At 40.9% G+C, this 24874-nt stretch overlaps 1 protein-coding gene across 5 annotated transcripts in view; it reads left to right on the forward strand.

The window, feature by feature from the left end:
* Window positions 1–24874, forward strand: part of Mura (ring finger protein murashka) — a 47581-nt gene that overhangs the window by 20351 nt on the left and 2356 nt on the right. For 3 of the 5 annotated variants that reach the window (XM_076775095.1, XM_076775097.1, XM_076775096.1), the window contains 5 exons: window positions 15936–16411; window positions 21051–21252; window positions 21354–21441; window positions 21518–21621; window positions 24181–24807. In XM_076775095.1, the coding sequence (XP_076631210.1) occupies window positions 16176–16411; window positions 21051–21252; window positions 21354–21441; window positions 21518–21621; window positions 24181–24807 (1257 nt within the window). In that variant the 5' untranslated portion in view covers window positions 15936–16175. The remainder of the gene's footprint in view (window positions 1–15935; window positions 16412–21050; window positions 21253–21353; window positions 21442–21517; window positions 21622–24180; window positions 24808–24874) is intronic. The other 2 variants (XM_076775098.1, XM_076775099.1) reach the window with 2 other exon arrangements.

Raw genomic sequence — 24874 nt, forward strand, 5'->3', positions numbered from 1 at the left:
TTCGAGTCGCGTTTCCAAAGGAACATGGTTTATGGCCCAAATCCTCGACCAGCATTAACATCCCCCCCAACTCGTCCACGATGTCCCTGTAATTGTCCCAGCGATGCACAAAGAGAGGTTCCCTTTGGTCGATCGAAAACGCGAGTCCAGGTTGCCTGGGAATTGCAAGTAGTCGAACAGCCCGAATGGCTCGGCCCGGTTCCTGAAAACTCCGGGGCGGATTTATGAATAGCTCCGGCAGCGATCGCCCACGCCCGACGACGACGACGACGACGACGACGACGTGGAAGGTGCATGGACACCAGGTGAAAAGGCTGCAGGCGCGGGTCGCCACCGAAACTTTTCACGGAAACCTTTCTCGAACGAACCTCCAGCGTTACCTGGGACGATTGTTGTGCTCGGATCGACTGAAGGGAGAGGACGAGCCTACCTCGAGGGCTCTGGCCACAATATCCATCATTATACGAGCAAGGGAAACGTCGGGGATTCGCCTCTCTCGCTATATACAGGGTGTCCAAACTCGAACGGTTCGATCCTCGCGTTTCACAGGATATCGTGACTAGCGTCTTCGAGACATTTTTCGAAGATAGAGTGTGGCTTTGAAAGTTTGATTTGCTCGACTTCATCATACGGTTTCGATAAAATTATTTTTAACGTATAGATGGTTTTTCATTCTGGATTTTCTATACGTTTTTTTTAAATATCACGATACGTCTTATGTGTACAGGTCAATTTGCAAACCTTCGACGCAGGGGAATTTTTTTAATATTTTATGTATACAGGCTGTCCGAAAAGTTCTGGACCAAACTTGTACCGAGTATTACCGAGGTCAGATAGACGAGGAAAGTTCATGTAAACTTATGTTCGAAAATGCTTTATTGAAAATATACAGGGTGTTCGGCCAACCCTGGGAAAAATTTTAATGGGGGATTCTAGAGGCCAAAATAAGACGAAAATCAAGAATACCAATTTGTTGATGAGGGCTTCGTTAAAAAGTTATTAACAATTAAATTCAAAAATTTCAAATCGTTCTGGAAAAATTCTTTTCGGTTGCGGGGGTCAATTACAATCATTTTTGGTCATTACACATACCCTCGAAATCTTACGCACTTCCGAGAAAAAAATTACTTACCGAAAATCTGATTAGGTGTCTTCTGGACGAAAAAAAAAATTTCAAATCGTTCTGGAAAAATTCTTTTCGATTGTGGGGGTCAATTACAATCATTTTTGGTCAATAGAGATACCCCCGAAATCCTACCCATTTTCGAGAAAAAAATTCGAGAAGTTGTGAAATTTTTCGACGGAAAAAAAAAATTTCAAATCGTTCTGGAAAAATTCTTTTTGGTTACGGGGGGCAATTACAATCATTTTTGGTCATTACACATACCCTCGAAATCCTACGCACTTCCGAGAAAAAAATTACTTACCGAAAATCTGATTAGGTGTCTTTTCTGGACGAAAAAAAAAATTTCAAATCGTTCTGGAAAAATTCTTTTCGGTTGTGGGGGTCAATTACAATCATTTTTGGTCAATAGAGATACCCCCGAAATCCTACCCATTTTCGAGAAAGAAATTCGAGAAGTTGTGAAATTTTTCGACGGAAAAAAAAAATTTCAAATCGTTTTGGAAAAATTATTTTCGGTTGCGGGGGTCAATTACAATAATTTTTGGTGAATAGACATACAGTACTGGCGGAACTTTAAACGTTACTAACTTTTTAACGAAGCCAGGGGTGGCCGAACACCCTGTATAAGCGTTCAAAGATTTACAGAATCGAAAATGTATTAAAAGTGCATTCACTATTGGTTTCAATACTAATTTGACGAATGAAAGCCATTTTCGAATATTTTTTATAAATGCCGCAATAAAACAAGTATTTTTAAAAGCTTGTAACTTTTCAATAAAGCATTTTCGGGCATAAGTTTGTAGGAACTTTTTTTATCTATTTGTCCCTAGTAACACGTAGTATAAGTTTGGTCCGAAACTTTTTGGACACCCTGTATATATTTTCACAACTTTTTTAATTTTTAAAGCACATCGAATCCCATCGCTATCTGTGTCACAACCGTTTCCGACGCAACTCGAGAATCGTTGATTCCTGGGCCCAGATTCGCCCAAGACTTTTTCTTATTTTGACGAACGCTACACGTAGCCAAGAACCATCAATCTTAGTCCACCCTATATATGTATCTTTCTCTCTCTCTAATTCGCTGCAACGGCATGCGGGCACGGTGACGCATACGGGTTGTCGGTGTGTCGTCTCTCTCGCTCTCCCTTTCTTCGAAGTCCTACATCAGTTCTACGAAGGAAAACGAGGGGGAGAGAAACGACTGGTAAAACTCTCTCGGAGAGTACCCTTTAGGTTGCAGCCCGTGGAAATTTGTAGTTCTTTGTGACGGATATGCGGGCGTGCGTACAACGCATGGTTATGGCTCGAATCGTATTCGGGGGACGCTCGAAGAATTCGAAAGAGACGCACCCAGAGTAAGATTAATGAAGGTTCGTTAACTGCTTTTATCGAGGAATTTAGGCTTGCTACGGGTAGGTTTTGTTTGGTCGAAGCTTTCGTGAACTCTTTGTTTCGATAGTAAATAAGGAATCGATAGGAACCTGTTACGAATATTTCCAACCGAAACGGGGATGACGACTTGGTCATGGAAATTTTTAAATAAAAATAAAAATTTGTGTATTTTGTAGATCTGAAAAATATCTTCGGATTAAGGGCTCGAGCTCTTCTGGGTCCGCCGTCTGGAGCACGACGGGTATCATTTTCTTGGTCCTCGTTTCGTTTTACGCGAACTTTCAACGAACAACTCACCTATGCTCAAAGGGCGAATGGAATCGAGACGTACAAGTTCACGGAGATCCGCGTATCGCACGTTCCGCTTACACAGGGAAACGCGTGTGTACCTCGGGCCAGCTCCTAGGAGATTCTAACTCCGGAAAGCCAGTTATCTGACCGTGTATTTTTGCTCGCGAGTAAAAAACTTGGCTTCAACGGAGCTCCAACCTTATAAACCAGCGCCGGAGAACGCTGGAATCTTGGATCTTGGTCGAAATTTCGCAATGAATTTGTTTTCTTTCATTTGTAGGGTGCTTTAGAGCCTCGCGAGAATGGTCGATGTCGAGAAAAATCAATGTTACGACGGTATATGTAAAAATACAGCGAAACGACCGCGACAGGGCGATTCCTCTCGAAAAAGTACGTCGAAAGTGCGGAATGAAGTTTTTTCATACGAGTAATCGTTTTCGTAGAAAATCGATTCTGGTATACGCGGGGCACGCGAGTTTCGAAATGCACGCGCGCCGCTCAACCCTCTGCGCCCGTTTTCGCGAGAACGACGCCTCGCACGGAAAAATGTTGTTCTTCGTTTTCGATCTAGTTTTTTATTACCTTTCAAATGGTATACGGATATTTAAACATCGAGTAACGGTCAAGTCCCATTTGTTTTACACGATTGATACAATTTGGAATGATTTTACCGGATTCCTGACGTAGAATGAACTCGTAAAGATACGAGGAGCGATACGGATCGTAAAAGTACGTACAAGTACAGCCTTGTCAGGTGACTACGCTAATTTCCTTAAGGAAACCGTGCTCGTAAGGACTCGTTAGTCATCGGACGTGACTAACAAGGGAACGTCGCGAACTGTTAGACGCCGATTTTGATAAAACGTAAAGTAAAGAGCTCAAATTGAAAAAAATTAAATAGACTGATTCTATCAATTGGTTGGTAATTCGACAATATTTCGACCAGTAATTACTGCATCCTTTAATTTCCCGTTCACGGTGTGAACAATTATTCAAAGGCTTCCCTTTTTCCGAGCAATCGGTCGGGAAGTACTGAGCGAGATTAACCGCGTCTCCTTAATTTATGCGGTGCACATATAACAGGTACACTTAGGCCCTGCTAAACTGGACCTACTGGTTTGACGAAACGAACGAACCGGACCGTGGCAGCAATCCGGAAACGACGTTCTGCTTACGCAGTGAATCAAATTAGCATTCGGGCGCTGAGCAATATTTACTTTATCGCGGTTAATTTCGTCGACGATAAAATGTGAAAATATTTTGTTGCATGTATCAAAAGTATCCAGCCAACGAATGAATTGCATTATTCGATTGATAAATACGGAAATGAACGGCCAACTCGAAGGGTCGAATTCCTCATTTTTGTTCTCCGTACTCGGAGCAATGGATAAGAGAATCGTTCGTCTTGCGTTCGACATTTTTATTCGTCCAAACAGTTTTGCGCGTCTCTGATTGAACCGGACTGCATTGTTCGTTTCGCGAAACAAGAGGAAATTGTTTGCTTGTGCTCCGAGTAACTTAATAATACCGAAGACGTAGGCTATAGCGCCAAACTATGGCGCTTGGGGTCGCCTCGAGTCTTTAGAATGGAGCTCTACTGACTCGATACTCCGTTCGCATTAACATCATTGTAGAAAATCAATAGATGACTTGTTTGATTATTTGGTCCGCTGCTACTACCAATAAAAACCAGTCGAAAGCCGTCAACTCGATGCACATTGAATTAAAAATTTACGAACAACGTTTTAGGTTAGGTTAGGTTAGTTTTAAGTTAGAAATTGTCAGGAATATGGCGCTGTTGTATGCTTTCTTTGCTCCCTTAAAGCCTGTACATGCTCTACGTTCGTTTGGATTATCTTTTTAACACAAAACAATGTGATTTTTTTAACATCTACTGAAATCATGATTGAAGTGTTATTATCAATACCAAACTTTTATATTTTCATATACGTTTTAATAAATACATAGATACTTTATTTAAAGGTTAGAAAAAGGTTATGTGGGTATCGGGAATCGAACTTGGACCTACCTGAGTAGGAGTCTCTTACTTTATCATTACTCCGTAGTGGTAATCGTTAGTCGATAGATTAAAATTATATCTGCAGATAATAATGAAACTTTAATCATTAATATTTCAAAAATTACTGAATATCTGCCCTCATACTGTTATACAGGGTGTTTGACAACACCATGGGAAAAATTTTAATGGGAGATTCTAAAGGACAAAATAAGACGAAAATCAAGAATACCAATTTGTTGATAGAGGCGTCGTTAAAAAGTTATTAACAATTAAATTCAAAAATGTCAAATCGTTCTAAAAAAATTATATTCAGTTACAGGGGTTAATTATAAGCATATTTGGTCATTAGACATACCCTCGAAATCCTACGCACTTTTTAGAAAAAAATTTAAGAAGGTGCAAAATTTTTCGACGAAATTAAAAAATTTCAAATCATACTAAAAAAATTATATTTAGTTACAGGGGTTAATTACAAGCATATTTGGTTATTAGACATATCCCCGAATTCCTACCCACTTTTTAGAAAAAAATTCGAGAAGGTGAGAAATTTTTCGACGAAATTAAAAGATTTTAAATCGTACCAAAAAAATTATATTTAGTTACAGGGGTTAATTACAAGCATATTTGGTCATTAGACATATCCCCGAATTCCTACCCACTTTTTAGAAAAAAATTCGAGAAGGTGAGAAATTTTTCGACGAACTTAAAAAATTTCAAATCGTTCTAAAAAAATTATATTCAGTTACAGGAGTTAATTACAAGCATTTTTGGTCATTAGACATACCCTCGAAATCCTACGCACTTTCGAGAAAAAAATTCGAGAAAGTACTGAAATTTTTCGACGAAATTAAAAATTTTCAAATCATACCAAAAAAATTGTATTTAGTTACAGGGGTTAATTACAAGCATATTTGGTCATTAGACATATCCCCGAATTCCTACCCACTTTTTAAAAAAAAATTTGAGAAGGTGCAAAATTTTTCGATGAAATTAAAAAATTTCAAATCATACCAAAAAAATTATATTTAGTTACAGGGGTTAATTACAAGCATTTTTGGTCATTAGACATATCCCCGAATTCCTACCCACTTTTTAGAAAAAAATTTGGGAAGGTGCAAAATTTTTCGACGAAATTAAAAAATTTCAAATCATACCAAAAAAATTATATTTAGTTACAGGGGTTAATTACAAGCATTTTTGGTCAATAGACATACCCTCGAAATCCTACGCACTTTCGAGAAAAAAATTCGAGAAAGTACTGACATTTTTCGACGAAATTAAAAACTTTCAAATCATACTAAAAAAATTATTTTCGGTTGCAGGGGTTAATTACAATCATTTTTGGTGAATAGACATATCCTCGAAATCTTGCGCATTTTCGAGAAAAAAATTCTTTATGTTGCACAAGAATCAGGAACATAGTAGCCATAGTCGATACTTGATAAAGCTCGATATCGTTGAAAAATGTGCGACATACAGAAACGCAAGCCTTCAGCGATGATATTGGAAAAAGTTGAGAACCCCCGGCGTGGATTAATCAGAGTTAAGGGATCGGTTCTTAGAGTATCGGTTAAAACGATCCTTTGATTATGTTAATTACGTTTGCGAACGACTCCAGCAACATATTCGAAATCGAAAACCTATCGATTCGCGGCGCGTAGCAACGGTCCAATCGTTCTCGCATGATCCCGTAAATTCCATTTTACACTGTGCACGGGGAACGGTCTGGGCAAAGGGGAAAATGCGCCAGAGGCTCGCGGAACCCGAGAAACCTCAAATAGTAATGATAATCAAGCCCCTGGGTGGGAGGAGCAGGGATAGGGCGGGGGGGAGGAGCGTTAAATTCGATGGAGAAAACAGAAAACCCGTCGTCTGACCAGTACATCCTTTGAAGACCAAAGTGGAAATTTCTCTCTCCCCCCTTCTCCCTCGTCACTCTTTCTCGCGTTCCCTCCCTTCGAACCTCTTTCTCCCTCTTGCACGGCTCTCGGGGTGCCAGCCAGTTTCGTGATACGAAGCGGCCTGGATCGATAGAGACTGGAGCTCCTTCGAGTTCTCTCGAGCTGGCGATTCCTAGAGGATTCGAAGGAACCGAAGCATTTTCGAGGAGAGACCCGACGCCAGGGTCCCGACCTGCTGCCGCGCCGTCGCCCTAGGGACCGCCTTTTGTCGTTGCCAGGCCTTTTAAGGGCTAGTCGAGTGGACGACGAAAGTCTGCGCCGCCACGTCCGTGAGACACGAAGGCACCAGCTGTTGGAAAATCGAAAACGCAGCTGCTGCCTCCTCGACCGGCATAAATTCGAGCCTTTGTGGCCCCGCGTGTAGGTTCATTTTTATACCCCACGGTCGTCTCTCTCTCTCTCTCACACACACACACACACACATACACACTCTCACTCACTCTCTCTCGACCGTTCCATCGGATTCGAGCGCACTACCTGCTCGTGGGAGTCGTCCTCCGTCGAGATACTACGGTACTGGACTGGTCCAACTCGCAGCTCCACTTCGGCGCACGGAATTAACGAGTTTCCTACCAGATATTCGACTCTTCCGAGTCTTTGCAACCGCAAAACCGGCTTGGTCCGATCGGCTAGACTTGATTTCCAACTCCGATCTCTTGGACCCGTTATACCTAGACTGTTGGGGAGGTGTAATAGTCGAAAACAGGTTGTCAGGTGCAATAATATTATACAGTTATGCTCGTCGGGAGCCTAGGATCAATTTTATGCACATGGTCGTTCGTCAGCTCGTTAGGGGCGTTCTTTGCCCAAATCCATCGCTACTAGCGCACCCCTAACGCTCGTAGGAGTCGCCATTTTGGATTGGTTCAACTTAATACCCTTATCAAGCCACTGAATTAACGTCCTGCCAAATATGCGTCCCTCCGATTCTTGGATCAGCTATACCTAGACTGTTGGAGAGGTGTAATAGTCGAAAACAGGTTGTCAGGTGCAATAATATTATACAGTTATGCTCGTCGGCAGTCTAGGGTCAATTTTATGCACATGGTCGTTCGTCAGCTCGTTAGGGGCGTTCTTTGCCCAAATCCATCGCTACTAGCGCACCCCTAACGCTCGTAGGAGTCGCCATTTTGGATTGGTTCAACTTAATACCCTTATCAAGCCACTGAATTAACGTCCTGCCAAATATGCGTCCCTCCGATTCTTGGATCAGCTATACCTAGACTGTTGAAGAGGTGTAATAGTCGAAAACAGGTTGTCGGGTGCAATAATATTGTACAGTTATACTCAACGGCAGTCTGGAATCAATTTTATACCCATGGTCGTTCGATGGTCCCCAAGATATACAGGGCGTTCAGCATCTATAGGGCAAAAATTTAATGGGAGATTCTAGGCATCAAAACAAGACGAAAATCAAGAATAGCAGTTTGTTAATCGAGGCTTCGTTAAAAAGTTATTAACGTTTAAAGTTTCAGTGTTCTCACTCACTTCAGAGTGGTTCTCACTCGGTATGAGGAACTCTACTTACCGACGTATCGACAGCCTTACAGTTTTCTCAGTGAGAACCACTATCTGGTTGCCGTTTTACAGGCGGAACTTTAAACGTTAATAACTTTTAAACGAAGCCTCAATTAACGAATTACTATTCTTAATTTTCGTCTTATTTTGCCCTCTAGAATCTCCCATTTTGGATTCAACTCAAAACCCTTATCAAGGCTCTGAATTAACATGCTACCAAATATACATCATTTCCGAGTCTTCGCCAGTGCAAGATCAACTTTGGCCCGGTTTAGACTCGATCTCCACTTCTGATCTCTTGGATCGGGTACACCAAGACTGTCAGGGAGTAATATTCTTGAAAACCGGATCGCAAATAGAATAATTCTACGCTATGTTGACCAGTCCAGGACCCAAGAGAATCGACTAGGTATCAGGATGAACCCTGAATCTCAGATACAGCTAAACTCTTAGTACCCGTAATGTTAAAAAATTACGTCCTACATTCTCCACGGTGAATCTCGATTCTCTGGTATCTAGTCTCCCAGCAGCTATACTGTTAAACTAAAGCGTTCGTAGCTTGTCTAGGCCCATCGATAGGTCTTCTCTTCTGATACTCGAATATTCCAACACCGTGTCCGAGCAGAACTCGAGTCTCTTAAACGGTCGTACGAGCCTCCAGCTGGCTGACTGTTCGAAAAACGACTACCACCTACATTCTCCGGAGTGAAACTTGAATCTCTGGAACAGCTATCTAGGCTATCGACAGGTCTCCCTAACAGTTGACGGTAGACACCATATAGGACCAACGTTCTACGGCCACGTCGAGCGGAGTCAGTCGTTCCTGTCTCGCTGATGGGATTATTAAACTTCGGGTGCACGGGATATCGGTCGCGTTTGACCCCGTTCGGGCCAGCTTTTGATCACATTGTTGTCTCGATGCGTTTCTCGCCGCCTCCTTCGTCCTCGAGTCTCGACGGTTTTTGCGTTCGCCTTCTCTCGAGAGAGTCGCTACCACGGGAGAGGAGTTTAAAGGTAAACGGGTTTCTCGCAGACGGTCTGCGCCACATCATCAGGAAGACTGTCCGGGGCCTCTCGCTCGCGCGGCAGTGGACTGTTTTGCAACCCAAGTTTTCGTCGTTTCGTTTAAAAATAACACGTGACCCCTCACGTGCGCGCGCCGGAACAGGGACATCGCGATGCGGTAATTTTCGTTGAACGTCCAAGTCGCTGTCCTTTGTTCGCTCTCTCGTTGTTGAAATTCATCCCTATCCCGCCCACGTAAACAGGAGGAGGGAGGTGGGGAGAATGGACCATCGATACACCGCCGCTACAAAGCCCGGCGACATTTTTATCATTGCAACAAAGGGACGTATTAGCCGTTAAATGGCGCTTAATAGCACCTGTTAGGCTACTTTGCTTCTTGCCTCGCCACTCTTAATGATATACAGCGCAATGGACACGGCGCATACGCGCGGCATATGGTGCGACTCGTGCACGTGCAACGTGTTATCCTTCCCGATGAAATAAATGTCGGTGTCGGTGATACGGCAAAAAATACTATCAGGGCGGCTCGGAAAATACCGCGCGGATCCCTCTTCTCCTAACCAGGGAGCACCAGCCAATAGGAAGTCGTAATCTTGACTCGAGTGCTCGATTCAAGTTTCATTTATGATGACGCAAATTTAAATTAGAAAATATAGAAATAAAAGGAACATAAACATGTACATATTTGTGGAAAGAAGAGTATTTCTTTCATTTTTAGAAATCACATCGTAAAATTTAGTTTGGTATTGCCAATCGTTCATGTTGGTAAATATTCTCGGAGTGCAAAGGGTTAGAAAATGGCGATGGCCAGAGTCCACAGTAGCTAAAGTCGTCCCGATACTTTGCAATTACGTTCCCAAGACTTGGAATCGCCAGGAAATTGCAAAAAAAGAAACAATCTTTTTATTAGAGAAGTTAGAGCCATTTTAACGTCGCAGCTGCGGTCCGTTGGGACCGGACTCCATTCGTGTGCGCGTCGAAAGTCTGCCGTCGACGGAAACGCAACGCGGAACGAGGCACCAACGAGTCCCTCTGTCAGCTGTGCGTTTATGTAAATTCCCCACACGATCGTCGGCGGAATCGTATCGAAAGCGACCGGGAGACCCGCGGCTGAACGGAGTCTAGGCGCCAGGTGAACGACGCCATATGTCGCGTTGCGATAAGAACGTCCGACGAAAGATAGTCGGGGGCTTGGTTATTATCCTCCCCGTGATAGCCGATTCCTCCGCTGACAATGGACTGACGAACGAAACGAAAGCACGCGCGACGCTGGTCCACCGGAAATGGAATACGTGATCGCGTCTTGCGCCGCCCGAGTTTCTGATTTTAGTAGGATGAACAAAGGATTAGATGGTTCTTACGTGTCTGCATTCTAATGCGTGCCAACTTTGGCCCTTTGCGCTCGGATGTCCCTTCCGGAGGGATTACTTAAAGTTTTTTGTTTACAAAGGCAAATAAAGAAATGGTAAATACGAGCAAGAGAATATCATCTTCTGTGTAACAGGATATAGCATTTTAAAATCTGATATAATGGTTATTGGGAACCAAGAAAATATTTAATGAGTTTAAACGGAGAATATATAATTATATTCGAATTTTTGTCTTGTTTTGATTATAACTACGGTCTAGGTTAGGTCTGGGTTATTAAATGGAAAATATATAGTGGTTATACTCGAATTTTTGTCTTATTTTGCTTATAACTATGGTCTGGGTTAGGTCTGGGTTATTAAACGGAAAATATATGGTGGTCATACTCGAATTTCTCTCTTATTTTGTTTATAACTACCGTGTAGGTTAGGTCTGAGTTATTGGGAACCAACAAAATATTTAATGAATTTACACGAAAAATATTTAATGGTTATATTCGAATTTCTGTCTTATTTTGCTTATAACTATGGTCTAGGTTAGGTCTGGGTTATTAAACGGAAAATATATGGTGGTTATACTCGAATTTCTGTCCTATTTTGCTTATAACTATGGTCTAGGTTAGGTCTGGGTTATTAAATGGAAAATATATGGTGGTCATACTCGAATTTTTGTCTTATTTTGCTTATAACTACGGTTTAGGTTAGGTCTGGGTTATTAGGAACCTACAAAATATTTAATGAATTTAAACGGAAAATATTTAATGGTTATATTCGAATTTCTGTCTTATTTTGCTTATAACTATGGTCTAGGTTAGGTCTGGGTTATTAAATGGCAAATATATGGTGGTCATACTCGAATTTTTGTCTTATTTTGCTTATATCTATGGTCTAGGTAGGTTAGGTCTGGGTTATTAAACGAAAAATATATAGTGGTTATACTCGAATTTCTGTCCTATTTTGCTTATAACTACGGTCTAGGTTAGGTCTGGGTTATTAAATGGAAAATATATAGTGGTTATACTCGAATTTTTTTCTTATTTTGCTTATAACTATGGTCTGGGTTAGGTCTGGGTTATTAGGAACCTACAAAATATTTAATGAATTTAAACGGAAAATATTTAATGGTTATATTCGAATTTCTGTCTTATTTTGCTTATAACTATGGTCTAGGTTAGGTCTGGGTTATTAAACGGAAAATATATGGTGGTTATACTCGAATTTCTGTCCTATTTTGCTTATAACTATGGTCTAGGTTAGGTCTGGGTTAATAAACGGAAAATATATAGTGGTTATACTCGAATTTCTGTCCTATTTTGCTTATAACTACGGTCTAGGTTAGGTCTGGGTTATTAAATGGAAAATATATAGTGGTTATACTCGAATTTCTGTCCTATTTTGCTTATAACTACGGTCTAGGTTAGGTCTGGGTTATTAAATGGAAAATATATAGTGGTTATACTCGAATTTTTGTCTTATTTTGTTTATAACTATAGTCTAGGTTAGGTTTGAGTTAATAAACGGAAAATATATAGTGGTTATACTCGAATTTTTGTCTTATTTTGTTTATAACTATAGTCTAGGTTAGGTTTGAGTTAATAAACGGAAAATATATAGTGGTTATACTCGAATTTCTCTCGTATTTTGTTTATAACTACCGTGTAGGTTAGGTCTGAGTTATTGGGAACTAACAAAATATTTAGCGAATTTAAACGGAAAATATTTAACGGTTATATTCGAATTTCTGTCTTATTTTGCTTGCAACTATGGTGTCTGGAGGTTGCAGACACTGTTGTCCGTTCCACCAGGAGTGTAGAATGCTCAGGATCGAGGATCGAGCGTGCAGGGTTCCTTGTCCAGGTCGAAAATTCGCTACAATCGTCCGCTTATTGCTACTCGGCCGGAGATTTTTTTCTTTCTTGTAGGGGCCCAGAGGCTGCACGAAACCAGAGAGAGGCTGGCCCAAAGCAACGGGGCCTGGATATTCCGGTTCACTTAATCGTTTCTTCGGAGTTGAGATCGTGGCCGGGCTACACTCCTTCTCTCTGGCCCCGTGTTCCGACCGAAAAAATGAAAAAAAGGTCAGGCATTCTGGGTACACAAAGGACCCAGAAAACGTTCTAGCTCGGGCCCCGTAGAACGCGGCTGCTCAAATTGTCTGCCGGATGTTATCGAATATTGTGAAAGAATCTTTCACGGCGTGTCTCGAAAAATGCGGTACCATCTGGCAATACAATTCACCGTGGTCCATCGAACGAAAAATAATTCCTTAATCTTCCTCCTAAATCCTAGAATTTGTTAATTCTACCGTCGAATTTCTTTTATTAAACTTGAATACAAGTCTGGGCTTCGAAGAAACAAACCTTGGTTAAGGTTTATTTGAAAATATATTTGTAAATCATTTATTTTTACGTGTTATAAACGTGTGCATCCTCTGTCCCTTTGCGCATGAAGCCTTGTTCTTGTGCAGCGCTGTGTTTCTTGCATCGACGTAGCAATATTGTACACGTACCTTTGGCGCCGAGGGATTTTCGAGTACACGAGACCTCGACTTACGCGGTTAATTCTGAAACTTTTCGTGTCAGCCGAGTATTAGGCATTTATCGTAAACAGCGTATTTTTAGGTTTTTATCTAGAACTTTTCTTGTAAGTAAAATAATCATAACCTAGAAGAAAAAGCTTCATTTTGGCGTCCATGATTTCGGTCATTTTACACATTTGAAACGAAAAATGAGAGAAAGATTCTTAATTAGGATGAGCCTGATCCATAGCAGGCATTAAAATGGACGGAAAAAGTCGATAATTAAAAAGAATGATCACACTTTGAAGTTTAATTATCGATTTTTCAATGGCTTTTTTCATCTTCGTCGACCAAAAAGACACGAAAGAAACAAGATGTTAAATTGATTCTGGTACAGGCTATAACGACGTGTGTATCGAAAATGTACGCCAAATGTTGTGCAAATTGGTTAGATAGATTTCGAGATACCATCGAAACTAGTTAAATTAGTATTTAAGCCGCATAAGTCGAGGACTCCGCTGTGTATTTCATTAAATTTCCTTTTATCGTTTCCTACACATACCCAGCTAATTGCAATCTTTCTGTGCCACTGTCGAATCCCTAGTTTAGATCCGTTTGTTTGCCAATTTTTGCAACCCTGTTTTGTGCTTTTAGCCTGACGTTTAAAGTCACGCTTAAACGTCACTCGTGCTTTGCGTGCCGACGAGCCGTCGAAGAGGAGCGATCCCGTCCAATTCGTTAGTTCGGGAACACGCCATGCGGCGCAACGATCGCCGGGACTGATGAGAAGACATGGGCTTGCCAGACGAAAATGTTCGCGAAGCCTCGTCTGGCTGTTTAAACGCGATACTCCGACGCACGTGAACCTTCCGTAACTCTGATAACGAATAACGAACACACCGGGTGTCTCGAAGCAAACGTAGCTCGACGCAGACACTCCCAAACGTCGATACTCGTGGGGAAACGCAAGATCTCCGTTGGTCGTGCCATATTTAAGGGAGTCCTTCGCAGATTCGATCGAAAAAGCAAACCTTTTTGTCCATTTTTGATAATACGTATCTTCGCAGTAGTGAAACAGAAACATATAGCATGTAAAAATTAGGCGTTACGCGAATGTTTGAAAAAAAGTTCGCTAACGAGACACCCGGTATAATATGAAGTGTAATAACGCAAATTCTGGTTTTAACAGCGTGTCTGTACTTTGTCGTTAAATGTCGAAACGGAAGAATATTCTTAGTTTTTTCCCCTGTGCTTCGCAGCCGAGAATGAACGCAGTCGGCACGGAATTAGCAATAAGAATCGAGCGCAGATCCGCGCGTGATTTCATAAATATTCCCGCGGAATTATTAGGCGGGATTTGCATACGTCGTTCGCGCGAATCGCTCCTTTTCGCAGGCTCCGCGGCGCAAACGGTGACAAAGGCAAACGTTTGCCAACGACGAGCGAGAGAAACGAGGATCAACGGGGACGGTTGAACAGCGGAGAATATGTACATATCGACACACAGGGAGGCTAGATGGCGCAGCGAGCTTTTATCCGAACGCCAAGAAAATGCATCCGAACTGGTCGCCACGCGATTCGGACGCACATCGAATGTTTTACTCGATTCGCTGACAATTCCATTCCCTCGCGACGACTTTTAATCATGCAGTCTCGCGTAATCGGAACGAACGCAAGTTTCTCCGGATGTAATCGCGAATTAGCATGATAAAACGATTGTTTCCTTCCCGTTTTCCTTGTTCTGTTCTTTTTCTTTTTTTTTTTGTTCTCTTTAAACAATTGCAAACTGGATACTTTGTAATTCGATTTAAGTGGTACCTTAATTCTATGAACGCTTATCTCGAACGTTTTTAACCGTAACTTATGATCGTCCTCGGTGATACAGACATCTACAGTTATCGAAAAGAACAAAATTAAACAGCTATTGGGAAGAAGGGGATCGTGAAAGTAAGTATTTCGATTTAATCCATGATAAAGTTACTTTATTGCTTGCTTAAAAAAATAAAGACTCCTTAAACGTGTATAGTTGCTCATTCCTTGGAAGTAGTATGTAATATGTATTTTGAGGTTAACTCGAGCGAAAACCCCTTAAAGCTCGAAAGTACGTTTTCGCGTGGCAGTAAAGTATCGTAACAGTGTAGCAGTTTTTTAATGATTCATATAGAATTGAGCGTTATATGATATTTAATTACTTTTAAAATCACAATTGTCACGTTGCTGCCATAATAGTGATAAAAGGCCACGACGTGAAAACGTTTAAAAAGACCAAGGTATTGCTTGAATCGATTTAAGAAGTATTCGAGTTCAATTTTCGTTACAAGCAAATAGTTCTACTTTTAATTTTTACATAATTGGCACCTCGCACTGCATGGGTATGTTTGCCTGAAAAATACTGTTCGTACCGTAAATTTTACGATGGAAATCGTCAGACTCTGAAGGCGTTCGTTAAATAACGAATACAACCTAAAATTTCAAGTCTAACTCGTACGGGGTGAAACGATGTAATTTCTAAAAGATAAAGAAAAAGAGGCGCGGGGCGTTCGAGATCGTTGGAGCCGTGCCTGGCGTTTCGAGCAACACATGCAATATGGCGGCGAGCTCGGATGTTCTTTCGACATTTCGAAAGAGCGGCAGGAGGTTGAAATTTCCTGAAATCATCTAACCAACCTTCCCTTCTCGCCGTCGTCGTAACGTTGTTCGAATATCTCGCCAGGTTCGATACCTCGGAGGACTTTGCGCGGGGCGTGCACGTAAACAGGGGCCAGAGAAAATACGAGCCGAGCGAAATTGCACGGTGAGGTTAACCTCGCCGTTTCTGCTATTCGACAACGACACGAACGAGGAAAAGAGAAGAAGTTATACACGTGCAGGTGCTGTGAGAGAGAAGGTAAAAGGGATAGAAGTGGAAGGAAGGGTAGAATAGGATCGAAAGAGACAGAACGAGGGGGAGGGAATGAACGGCCCTGGGAGTCATCAGCATCGCGGCTTGGGCATGCAGGAACGTTACAGGGCCGTAGTTAACGGCGGTGCCCCGGCAGGGCCTCATTCGCGGCCCCCAGCGCCACCTCACGCCCGCGGTGGATGGCACCTTCATAATCAACACCCTCAACACGCCCAAATATCTCAGCAGTACACCGGCAACAAGGAATACCCGTATCGACAGTGTTGTCCACTACGCTTCCATAATGGGTACATAACGATTGCGTGTACTATTCGTTTGTCTCGCGAATTTCGATCAATGTTTTTTTTCCTTTTCGTGCAACTCCTTCGACTCGAGACTAGCTCAGTTCCGTTCTTATCGGTACCCCCGAGAAAGTAAAGTATTCCAAATTTTACGCTGCCTGCTACTTCCCGAAATCTCTTCATCTTCTTGAAAAAGCATATTTCGAAGCGAAAGGTTCAGAGTCGAATGGTATCTTCGTTAATTTGGAATACTTTGCTTTTTTCGAGATTATCAACGAGTACTGCAAATTTGAGAAAAATCGGTGACGATAAATCGTTCACCTCCACGTTTCGACGCGAGATCGTTCGTATTTTTTCGACATATTTCGTTACTGCGCAAACAGTTACGCGATTGGTTAACGTCGTAACGATGGTCTATACAGGGTGTTCGACTAACCCTGGGAAAAATTTTAATGGGGGATTCTAGAGGCCAAAATAAGACGAAAATCGAGAACATCAATTTGTTGATGGAGGCTTCGTTAAAAAGTTATTAACAATTAAATTCAAAAATATCAAATCGTACTGGAAAAATTATTTTCGGTTGCAGGGGTTAACTACAATCATTTTTGGTGAATACACATACCCCTGAAATCCTACCCACTTTCGAGAAAAAAATTTGAGAAGTGAAATTTTTCGACGGAAAAAAAAATTTTCAAATCAGTCTAAAAAAATTATATTTAATTACAGGGGCCAATTATAAGCATTTTTTGTCATTACACATACCCACGAAATCCTACGCACTTTTGAGAAAAAAATTCCTTTCCGAAAATCTAATTCCCCAAATTTTTCGACGAAAAAAAAAATTTCAAATCGTTCTGGAAAAATTCTTTTCGGTTGTGGGGGTCGATTACAATCATTTTTGGTGAATAGACATACCCCTGAAATCCTACCCACTTTCGTGAAAAAAATTCGAGAAGTTGTGAAATTTTTAGACGAAATTAAAAAATTTCAAATCATACTAAAAAAATTATTTTCGGTTGCAGGGGTCAATTACAATCATTTTTGGTCATTACATATATCCTCGAAATCCTACGCACTTTTGAGAAAAAAATTCCTTTCCGAAAATTTAATTCCCTAAATTTTTTGACGAAAAAAAAAATTTCAAATCGTTCTGGAAAAATTCTTTTCGGTTGTGGGGGTCGATTACAATCATTTTTGGTGAATAGACATACCCCTGAAATCCTACCCACTTTCGAGAAAAAAATTCGAGAAGTTGTGAAATTTTTAGACGAAATTAAAAAATTTCAAATCCTACTAAAAAAATTATTTTCGGTTGCAGGGGTCAATTACAATCATTTTTGGTCATTACATATATCCTCGAAATCCTACGCACTTTTGAGAAAAAAATTCCTTTCTGAAAATCTAATTCCCTAAATTTTTCGACGAAAAAAAAAAATTTCAAATCATTCTGAAAAAATTCTTTTCGGATGTGGGGGTCGATTACAATCATTTTTGGTGAATAGACATACCCCTGAAATCCTACCCACTTTCGAGAAAAAAATTCGAGAAGTTGTGAAATTTTTAGACGAAATTAAAAAATTTCAAATCATACTAAAAAAATTATTTTCGGTTGTGGGGGTCGATTACAATCATTTTTGGTCATTACACATATCCTCGAAATCCTACGCACTTTTGAGAAAAAAATTCCTTTCCGAAAATCTAATTCCCTAAATTTTTCGACGAAAAAAAAGAATTTCAAATCGTTTTGGAAAAATTATTTTCGGTTGCGGGGGTCAATTACAATCATTTTTTGTGAATAGACGTACCCCTGAAATCCTACCCACTTTCGAGAAAAAAATTCGAGAAGTTGTGAAATTTTTAGACGAAATTAAAAAATTTCAAATCCTACTAAAAAAATTATTTTCGGTTGCAGGGGTCAATTACAATCATTTTTGGTCATTACACATATCCTCGAAATCCTACGCACTTTTGAGAAAAAAATTCTTTACCGAAAATCTAATTCCCTAAATTTTTCGATGAAAAAAAAGAATTTCAAATCGTTCTGGAAAAATTCTTTTCGGTTGTGGGGGTCAATTACAATCATTTTTGGTGAATGGACATACTCCCGAAATCGTGCGCATTTTGGAGAAAAAAATTAAAAACGGACGGAACTTTAAACGTTAATAACTGTTTAACGAAGCCTCCATCAACAAATTAGTATTCTTGATTTTCGTTTTATTTTGGCCTCTAGAATCCCCCGTTAAAATTTTTCCCAGGGTTAGTCGAACACCCTGTATATTGGCTTGCATATAAATACTGCGACAGTCCCGTCATCGGAGGTGTTGCGATCTATTATCGCGTAATGAGGCGAATAATTATCATTCGGTTTTCTTTTCTTTCCTTTTTGTATGTATTGCTATGCAATTTCGTAACGTACGGGCGCCGATACGCAACTGTCGACTAGGAAATCGAAGATGGGTTCTCTTTCGCCATGGCCGCGTAAAATTCGTCGAATAGAGAAACGATCGGACGCGAGCGCGTCGCTCGGTAGAGTAAGCGAGGGCGAACGGTCGGCGCGAAAGTATTCTGTTAAGCGACGCGTACAGCCTAGCAAGTGTGTATTTAATTTTCAGAGTAACCGACATTGAAGAGTCGACGATTCTAATCGACGATAATAAACGCGCAAGGGGTGCCCTTGCGATGCACACGTTACGACGCTGCGCGTGCAGACGTCGGAACGGCCCGTATACTTTTGTTTCCGCGCTTGTTGTGCTCGGTCGTGTTCGTCGTCGCGTCGTTAAAAAAACCTCGCGTTCGCTTCCTTCGATTTTGCTCGACGAATCTCGTATCGTTTGCCGTCAGCGTGTTTCGTCACCGGAAACGCGCGCGAACCTCGCGTCACCAGTTTGCTGGTCGCGTTGAAAATTTGACCGTCGTCTATGTTTCACGCGATACATAGATAGGCGACACATTTGCGATACATTTGCATGTGAAAAAAAAAAGACGCAACGTTAGCTTGCTCGCAAGGCGATACGTTTGTGAAAGTGTATCCGTACATACGATCACGTTGTAAATAGAATAGAACAATACACACGGAGGCATATTCACGAATTGCACAGTAAATATAGAGCGAGAAAAAAAAATATTGTATTCGTGTGTTCGATGACGATCATCCGCGGAATGTAAATTTCAAATTTATTGTCAAGCGAGTCATTGCTGCATGAGACACCATACAGCACGCGACCTTGAAGGTACGACTGAAATCAATAACAATCTTAGTATATTCGTTAACAGAGTAACTATGATTTTCTTATTCACGAATGCTTGAACGTTTGTTCTGTTCTTTATTCCCCCTATTCTCTCTGTTCTTTGCGTACCATGTTTACACGTTTCTTCACTGGTTATCTTATTTAGCATTCCAATCGCATAAATATGTTTTGAATGAGTACACACAATTTTTCCTTCTACGTCTATATAGTTCTGATTGTTGCATATATTTGATTGTTTCTCGCGTGAAAGAGACCCTTCCTTACCGACCGAGACTTTAACGTTGAAAACACGATACGTGTTACGATCGATTACCGACAGGCTCGGCGATAGATTTTTTTCGTGTGCATCTATTTACTGTATCGCGAATGATTCGTGTAAACACGACAGGGCCTCGTCATAACGACGGCCACATTTATTCAGCTGCGCGAAGCTAGAAATAATACTGTGCCTCGCTTCGTGACACGGTATCTAGTCCAACGGAATGCTTTATCGCACGTTCGGATTTAGTAACGAGTTAAGGATAAGAGAACAGAAATGTCGCCACGATGATAATTACACTGCATAAGACCGCGGTTCGTAGAGGTGTGTTTATTGCTAACAGTTCTACCGGTATCGTCGAGTCGTTAAACCGGTACTCGGAACACTAATTCTCGAATAGATCGATACACGTCGGCGGTTTAAAAGCTGACGTAGATCGAATTCAGAGAAGAAACGTTCTTTCGTATCAAGGGCCATTTATACTTACCGACGGAACCGTGCACGAGCCAAACGACTCCACTTATTTCGGCAATTATTCGACAGAGTCCTTCAACATCGATTTTGATGATGTTGAAATATGTTGTCAGAGCCATCCAAAATGATTGTTACGCGTATAGAAGGATATATCTCCGATCGAATGACTAATACGAAAGAATATTCTTTCTGATCTATCACGTTTACAGTATACGAGACTTGAGTACGAAACGAAGATACGAAAAGAGATTAAAAGACCTAAACGTATGCAGTCGTTCTGCTCAGCTCGTGCACGGCTCGTCGATAGTATAAGTAGACCTTCGTGCGGATTAAGTTATGGTAAAAGTACTTGAAAAATTTACCGCCTTTCTTGCACCATCGTCTGCAGTTTACGCTGTTACGCGAAACGATAACTAACCTTAATTGGTAATTGTAACTTCATAAATTTCTTTCGAAATTAAATCGAAATTTTTTTTAAAATTATTATTAAAACAAAATTGTAGATGATTCAAAAGGTTAAGGTTAGAAACGTTATCAATTACGCGATTAACGTTGCGTTTGTCGTCGATTTTATGGAAACGGGGCTAGTTACTTTTACCGTAACATAATTTGGGAGACTGTGCGGTATCATTATTAACAATTTGATGGTTTTGTACGCGTTTAGGGATTGTCCCGGGGTTGGTACGTCTTCTGGACCAAACGGTAAGGAAGTCTCGTATCACGGGAACGTAGGCGGATCCAGCGTGGGGTATAAACCGCCCCCGCAACATAGTCCACAATCAAGAGGACCACCGGCACATTTTCCACAAGAGTCTGTGGGCCCACCGGCCAATTCTCCGCCATTGCATATCAACATCTGCGGTCAAGTAAGCATTTTTCATCTCGCCTATCTTTATTTCTTTATTTGTTTTATTGAAACGACGCGTACAGTCGATCGGGTTTTTGAAAAATTTCTGTATTCTCGCAGGAGAACGCGATGCGTGGTCCATTATTGAACATGAGTCCAGGCCTCGGAGCTAGCGGCGTCGATATGGAGTACCGTAGAAGTTCTCAAGGTATATTCGGAGTTTCGAAACCGTCTATCGATCTTTCCTACTTGTACGCGTCCCCTCGTTGCGATCCTCCTGAAAGTAACGACACGTTTTTCAGCCACAAATCAGCTACCTCTGAGTCCTGTACAAATTCAGCCGTCGCCGCCATATTACAGACAGCCTAGTCAAGACGATGGCAGAAAGGTAAATTCTGTTTCTGTTAACGTTCATTTTTTCACGTGTAAATTTATACAATTTGCAATCTATGTACAAGGTGTCCGGCCAACCATGGGAAAAATTTTAATGGGGGATTCTGGAGGCCAAAATAAGACGAAAATCAAGAATACCAATTTGTCGATGGAGGCTTCGTTAAACAGTTATTAACGTTTAAAGTTCCGACCGTATTGAATTTTTTTCTCGAAAATGCGCAAGATTTCGGGGGTATATCTGTTGACCAAAAATGCTTGCAATTGACCCCTGCAACTAAAAATAATTTTTCCAAGACGATTCGAAAGTCTTTTTTTCACCCAAAACTTTCAGCAATTACTCGAATTTTTTTCTCGAAAGTGGGTAGGATTTCGGGGGTATATATAATGACCTAAAATGCTTGCAATTGACCCCTGCAACCGAAAATAATTTTTCCAAGACGATTCGAAAGTCTTTTTTTCACCCAAAACTTTCAGCAATTACTCGAATTTTTTTCTCGAAAGTGGGTAGGATTTCGGGGGTATATATAATGACCTAAAATGCTTGCAATTGACCCCTGCAACCGAAAATAATTTTTCCAAGACGATTCGAAAGTCTTTTTTTTTCACCCAAAACTTTCAACACCTAATCGAATTTTTTTCTCGAAAGTGGGTAGGATTTCGGGGGTATGTCTATTCACCAAAAATGATTATAATTGACCCCTGCAACCAAAAATAATTTTTCCAGAACGATTTGAAATTTTTGAATTTAATTGTTAATAACTTTTTAACGAAGGCTCCATCAACAAATTGGTATTCTTGATTTTCGTCTTATTTTGGCCTCTCGAATCCTCTGTTAAAATTTTCCCCAGGGGTGGCCGAACACCCTGTATATAAAATGAAAGGCCTGACTCACTGACTCATCAACGCTCAGGTTAAACCCTTGGACATAAAATGTTGAAGTTTTACACAGAGGTTTTCTTTATGATGTATACAAGGAATAAGAAAGGATATTCTGAAATTCAACCCGTAAGGGGGTGGAAAGGGGTAGCAACGTTCGTATGAGGAATGCTTTATTTGTTGTCGGATTTGCTTCAAACTTGGTCTTAATACTCTTTGATATAATTAATCAAACACCTATTTCGTCATTTTAAAAAATTCAACCTCTGTGGGGGTGAAAAGGGGTTGCAATGTTTTTATGAGGAATGCTTTATTTGTTGTCGGATTTGCTTCAAACTTGGTCTTAATACTCTTTGATATAATTAATCAAACACCTATTTCGGCATTTTAAAAAATTCAACCTCTGAAAGGGTGAAAAGGGGTTGCAACGTATGGGACATATTTTGTTCATTGTCGGATTTACCTGATACTTGATCTGAATGCTCATTAATACACATATTTCGCTTTGAAGTTCCCTTATTACCTAAGCGTGTCTTTTTAATTGTTTTCTGTATGTTGAGGCCCATTAGAAACAATATCAATTTCCGAGGGAACTAAACGGTGTTGTATAAAATTCGTAAATCCGTAAGAAATTTACGCTATTTCAAGTTATATAGAAAAGGTATTCGTTTTCTTGTATAAAATCTAGAAATCCGTAATAAATTTAATGAGCGTACACCACACGAGTAACATGCACCAGAACCGATATAGACCACACTAGCAACACGTACGAAAACCGATATTAGAACCGTAACCGGAATCGATATATTCAATTTACGGACAGTCTCAAATTTTCAATTATTAATTACAATTTTAATTGTCAATTGCAAACGGACAGAATTAATTCTACCGAACAATTTATTATTGCAATTGAAAATTTTTTTTGTTCAATTACAATTTAAATTAACTGTTATTAAGGATTTAACACCATGGACCGACTGTAACATTTCTATAATATATTTTAAATAAAATCACATAGTTTTCTTATCTTTCAAACTTCAGATTTCAAGAAATCGTACTACAAAGAGATTCTAGAGGCTAAGATAAGACAAAAATCAAGAATACCAATTTGTTGATGGAAGCTTCGTTAAAAAGTTATTAACAATTAAATTAAAAAATTTCAAATCGTTCTGGAAAAATTATTTTCGGTTGCGGGGGGCAATTACAATCATTTTTGGTCATTACACATACCCTCGAAATCCTACGCATTTTCTAGAAAAAAATTCGAGAAAGTACTGAAATTTGGGTGAAAAAAAAGACTTCCGAATCGTCTTGGAAAAAATATTTTTAGTTGCGGGAGTCAATTACAATCATTTTAGGTGAATAGACATACCCCCGAAATCCTATCCACTTTCTAGAAAAAAATTCAGTAGAGGCGAAACTTTAAACGTTAATAACTTTCTGACGAAGCCTCCATCAACAAATTGGTATTCTTGATTTTCGTCTTATTTTGGGGTCTAGAATCCCCCGTTAAAATTTTTCCCATGGGTGGCCAAACACCCTGTATAAATGGAAATATAGCTGCACAGAAGTGTTCTATTTGACGTGTAACGACGTAATGCGACGTGCTCGAACATGTATCCAGTGCCTGAGAAGTAAAGCTCGTCCATTTTTCTAACAAAAGTAAATTCTGTTCCAGAGCGAGTCTCCATCCAGGAAACGTCGTCGAATATCGCGCAACGGCGCCGTCTCTGGAATAGAAGTCCGAGAAACGACACCCCCGTCGCCCACGCCGTCGTTGCATACGACCCTACCATCCATATCGTCTCTGCCATCCCTGCCGACGCCACCGCCATGGGAGTTCTCACCGGCGCCTCAAAGACGATCGCCCCGCAATCATATGTCTACTCGCGGCAGCCCGACCATCAGGAGTCGTTATCAGCGTTACACGGATTCTTTCGGGTTGTCTCATCCCTTCCTGCCGGGGCACAATTCCCATCCGACGATTCACAGTTCTCATCACGAGATCCACGGTTCTCATCACAACATTCACAGCTCCCATCACAATCTGCACAACTCGCACCATAACATGCATAACGCGCATCAGACGCATCCCCATCATCCAGCGGGTACCGGGCATCATCCCGCTCAAGGAGCGAACGGCCCCGTGGTCGTCGACGTAGGGCAAGTCGGTGTTTCCGGGTTGGGCGTTGCCGTTAGCGGGGAACCTCTTTGGCATCCCCCTCCGACGGGTTACAGGATTCCTTGTCAGCTGCACAGCATATACACGCCGCCCTCAGCGCACCCGTTCGCGCACTCGTGTCAGGTAAATACTCGTTCCTACCGATGCGATCCGACGATTCTCCGGCGTGGCGTTCGCAGAACTTTGCTCC

This window comes from Colletes latitarsis, chromosome 10 (assembly GCF_051014445.1).
Source record: "Colletes latitarsis isolate SP2378_abdomen chromosome 10, iyColLati1, whole genome shotgun sequence".
In the NCBI taxonomy this organism is placed as follows: domain Eukaryota; kingdom Metazoa; phylum Arthropoda; class Insecta; order Hymenoptera; family Colletidae; genus Colletes; species Colletes latitarsis.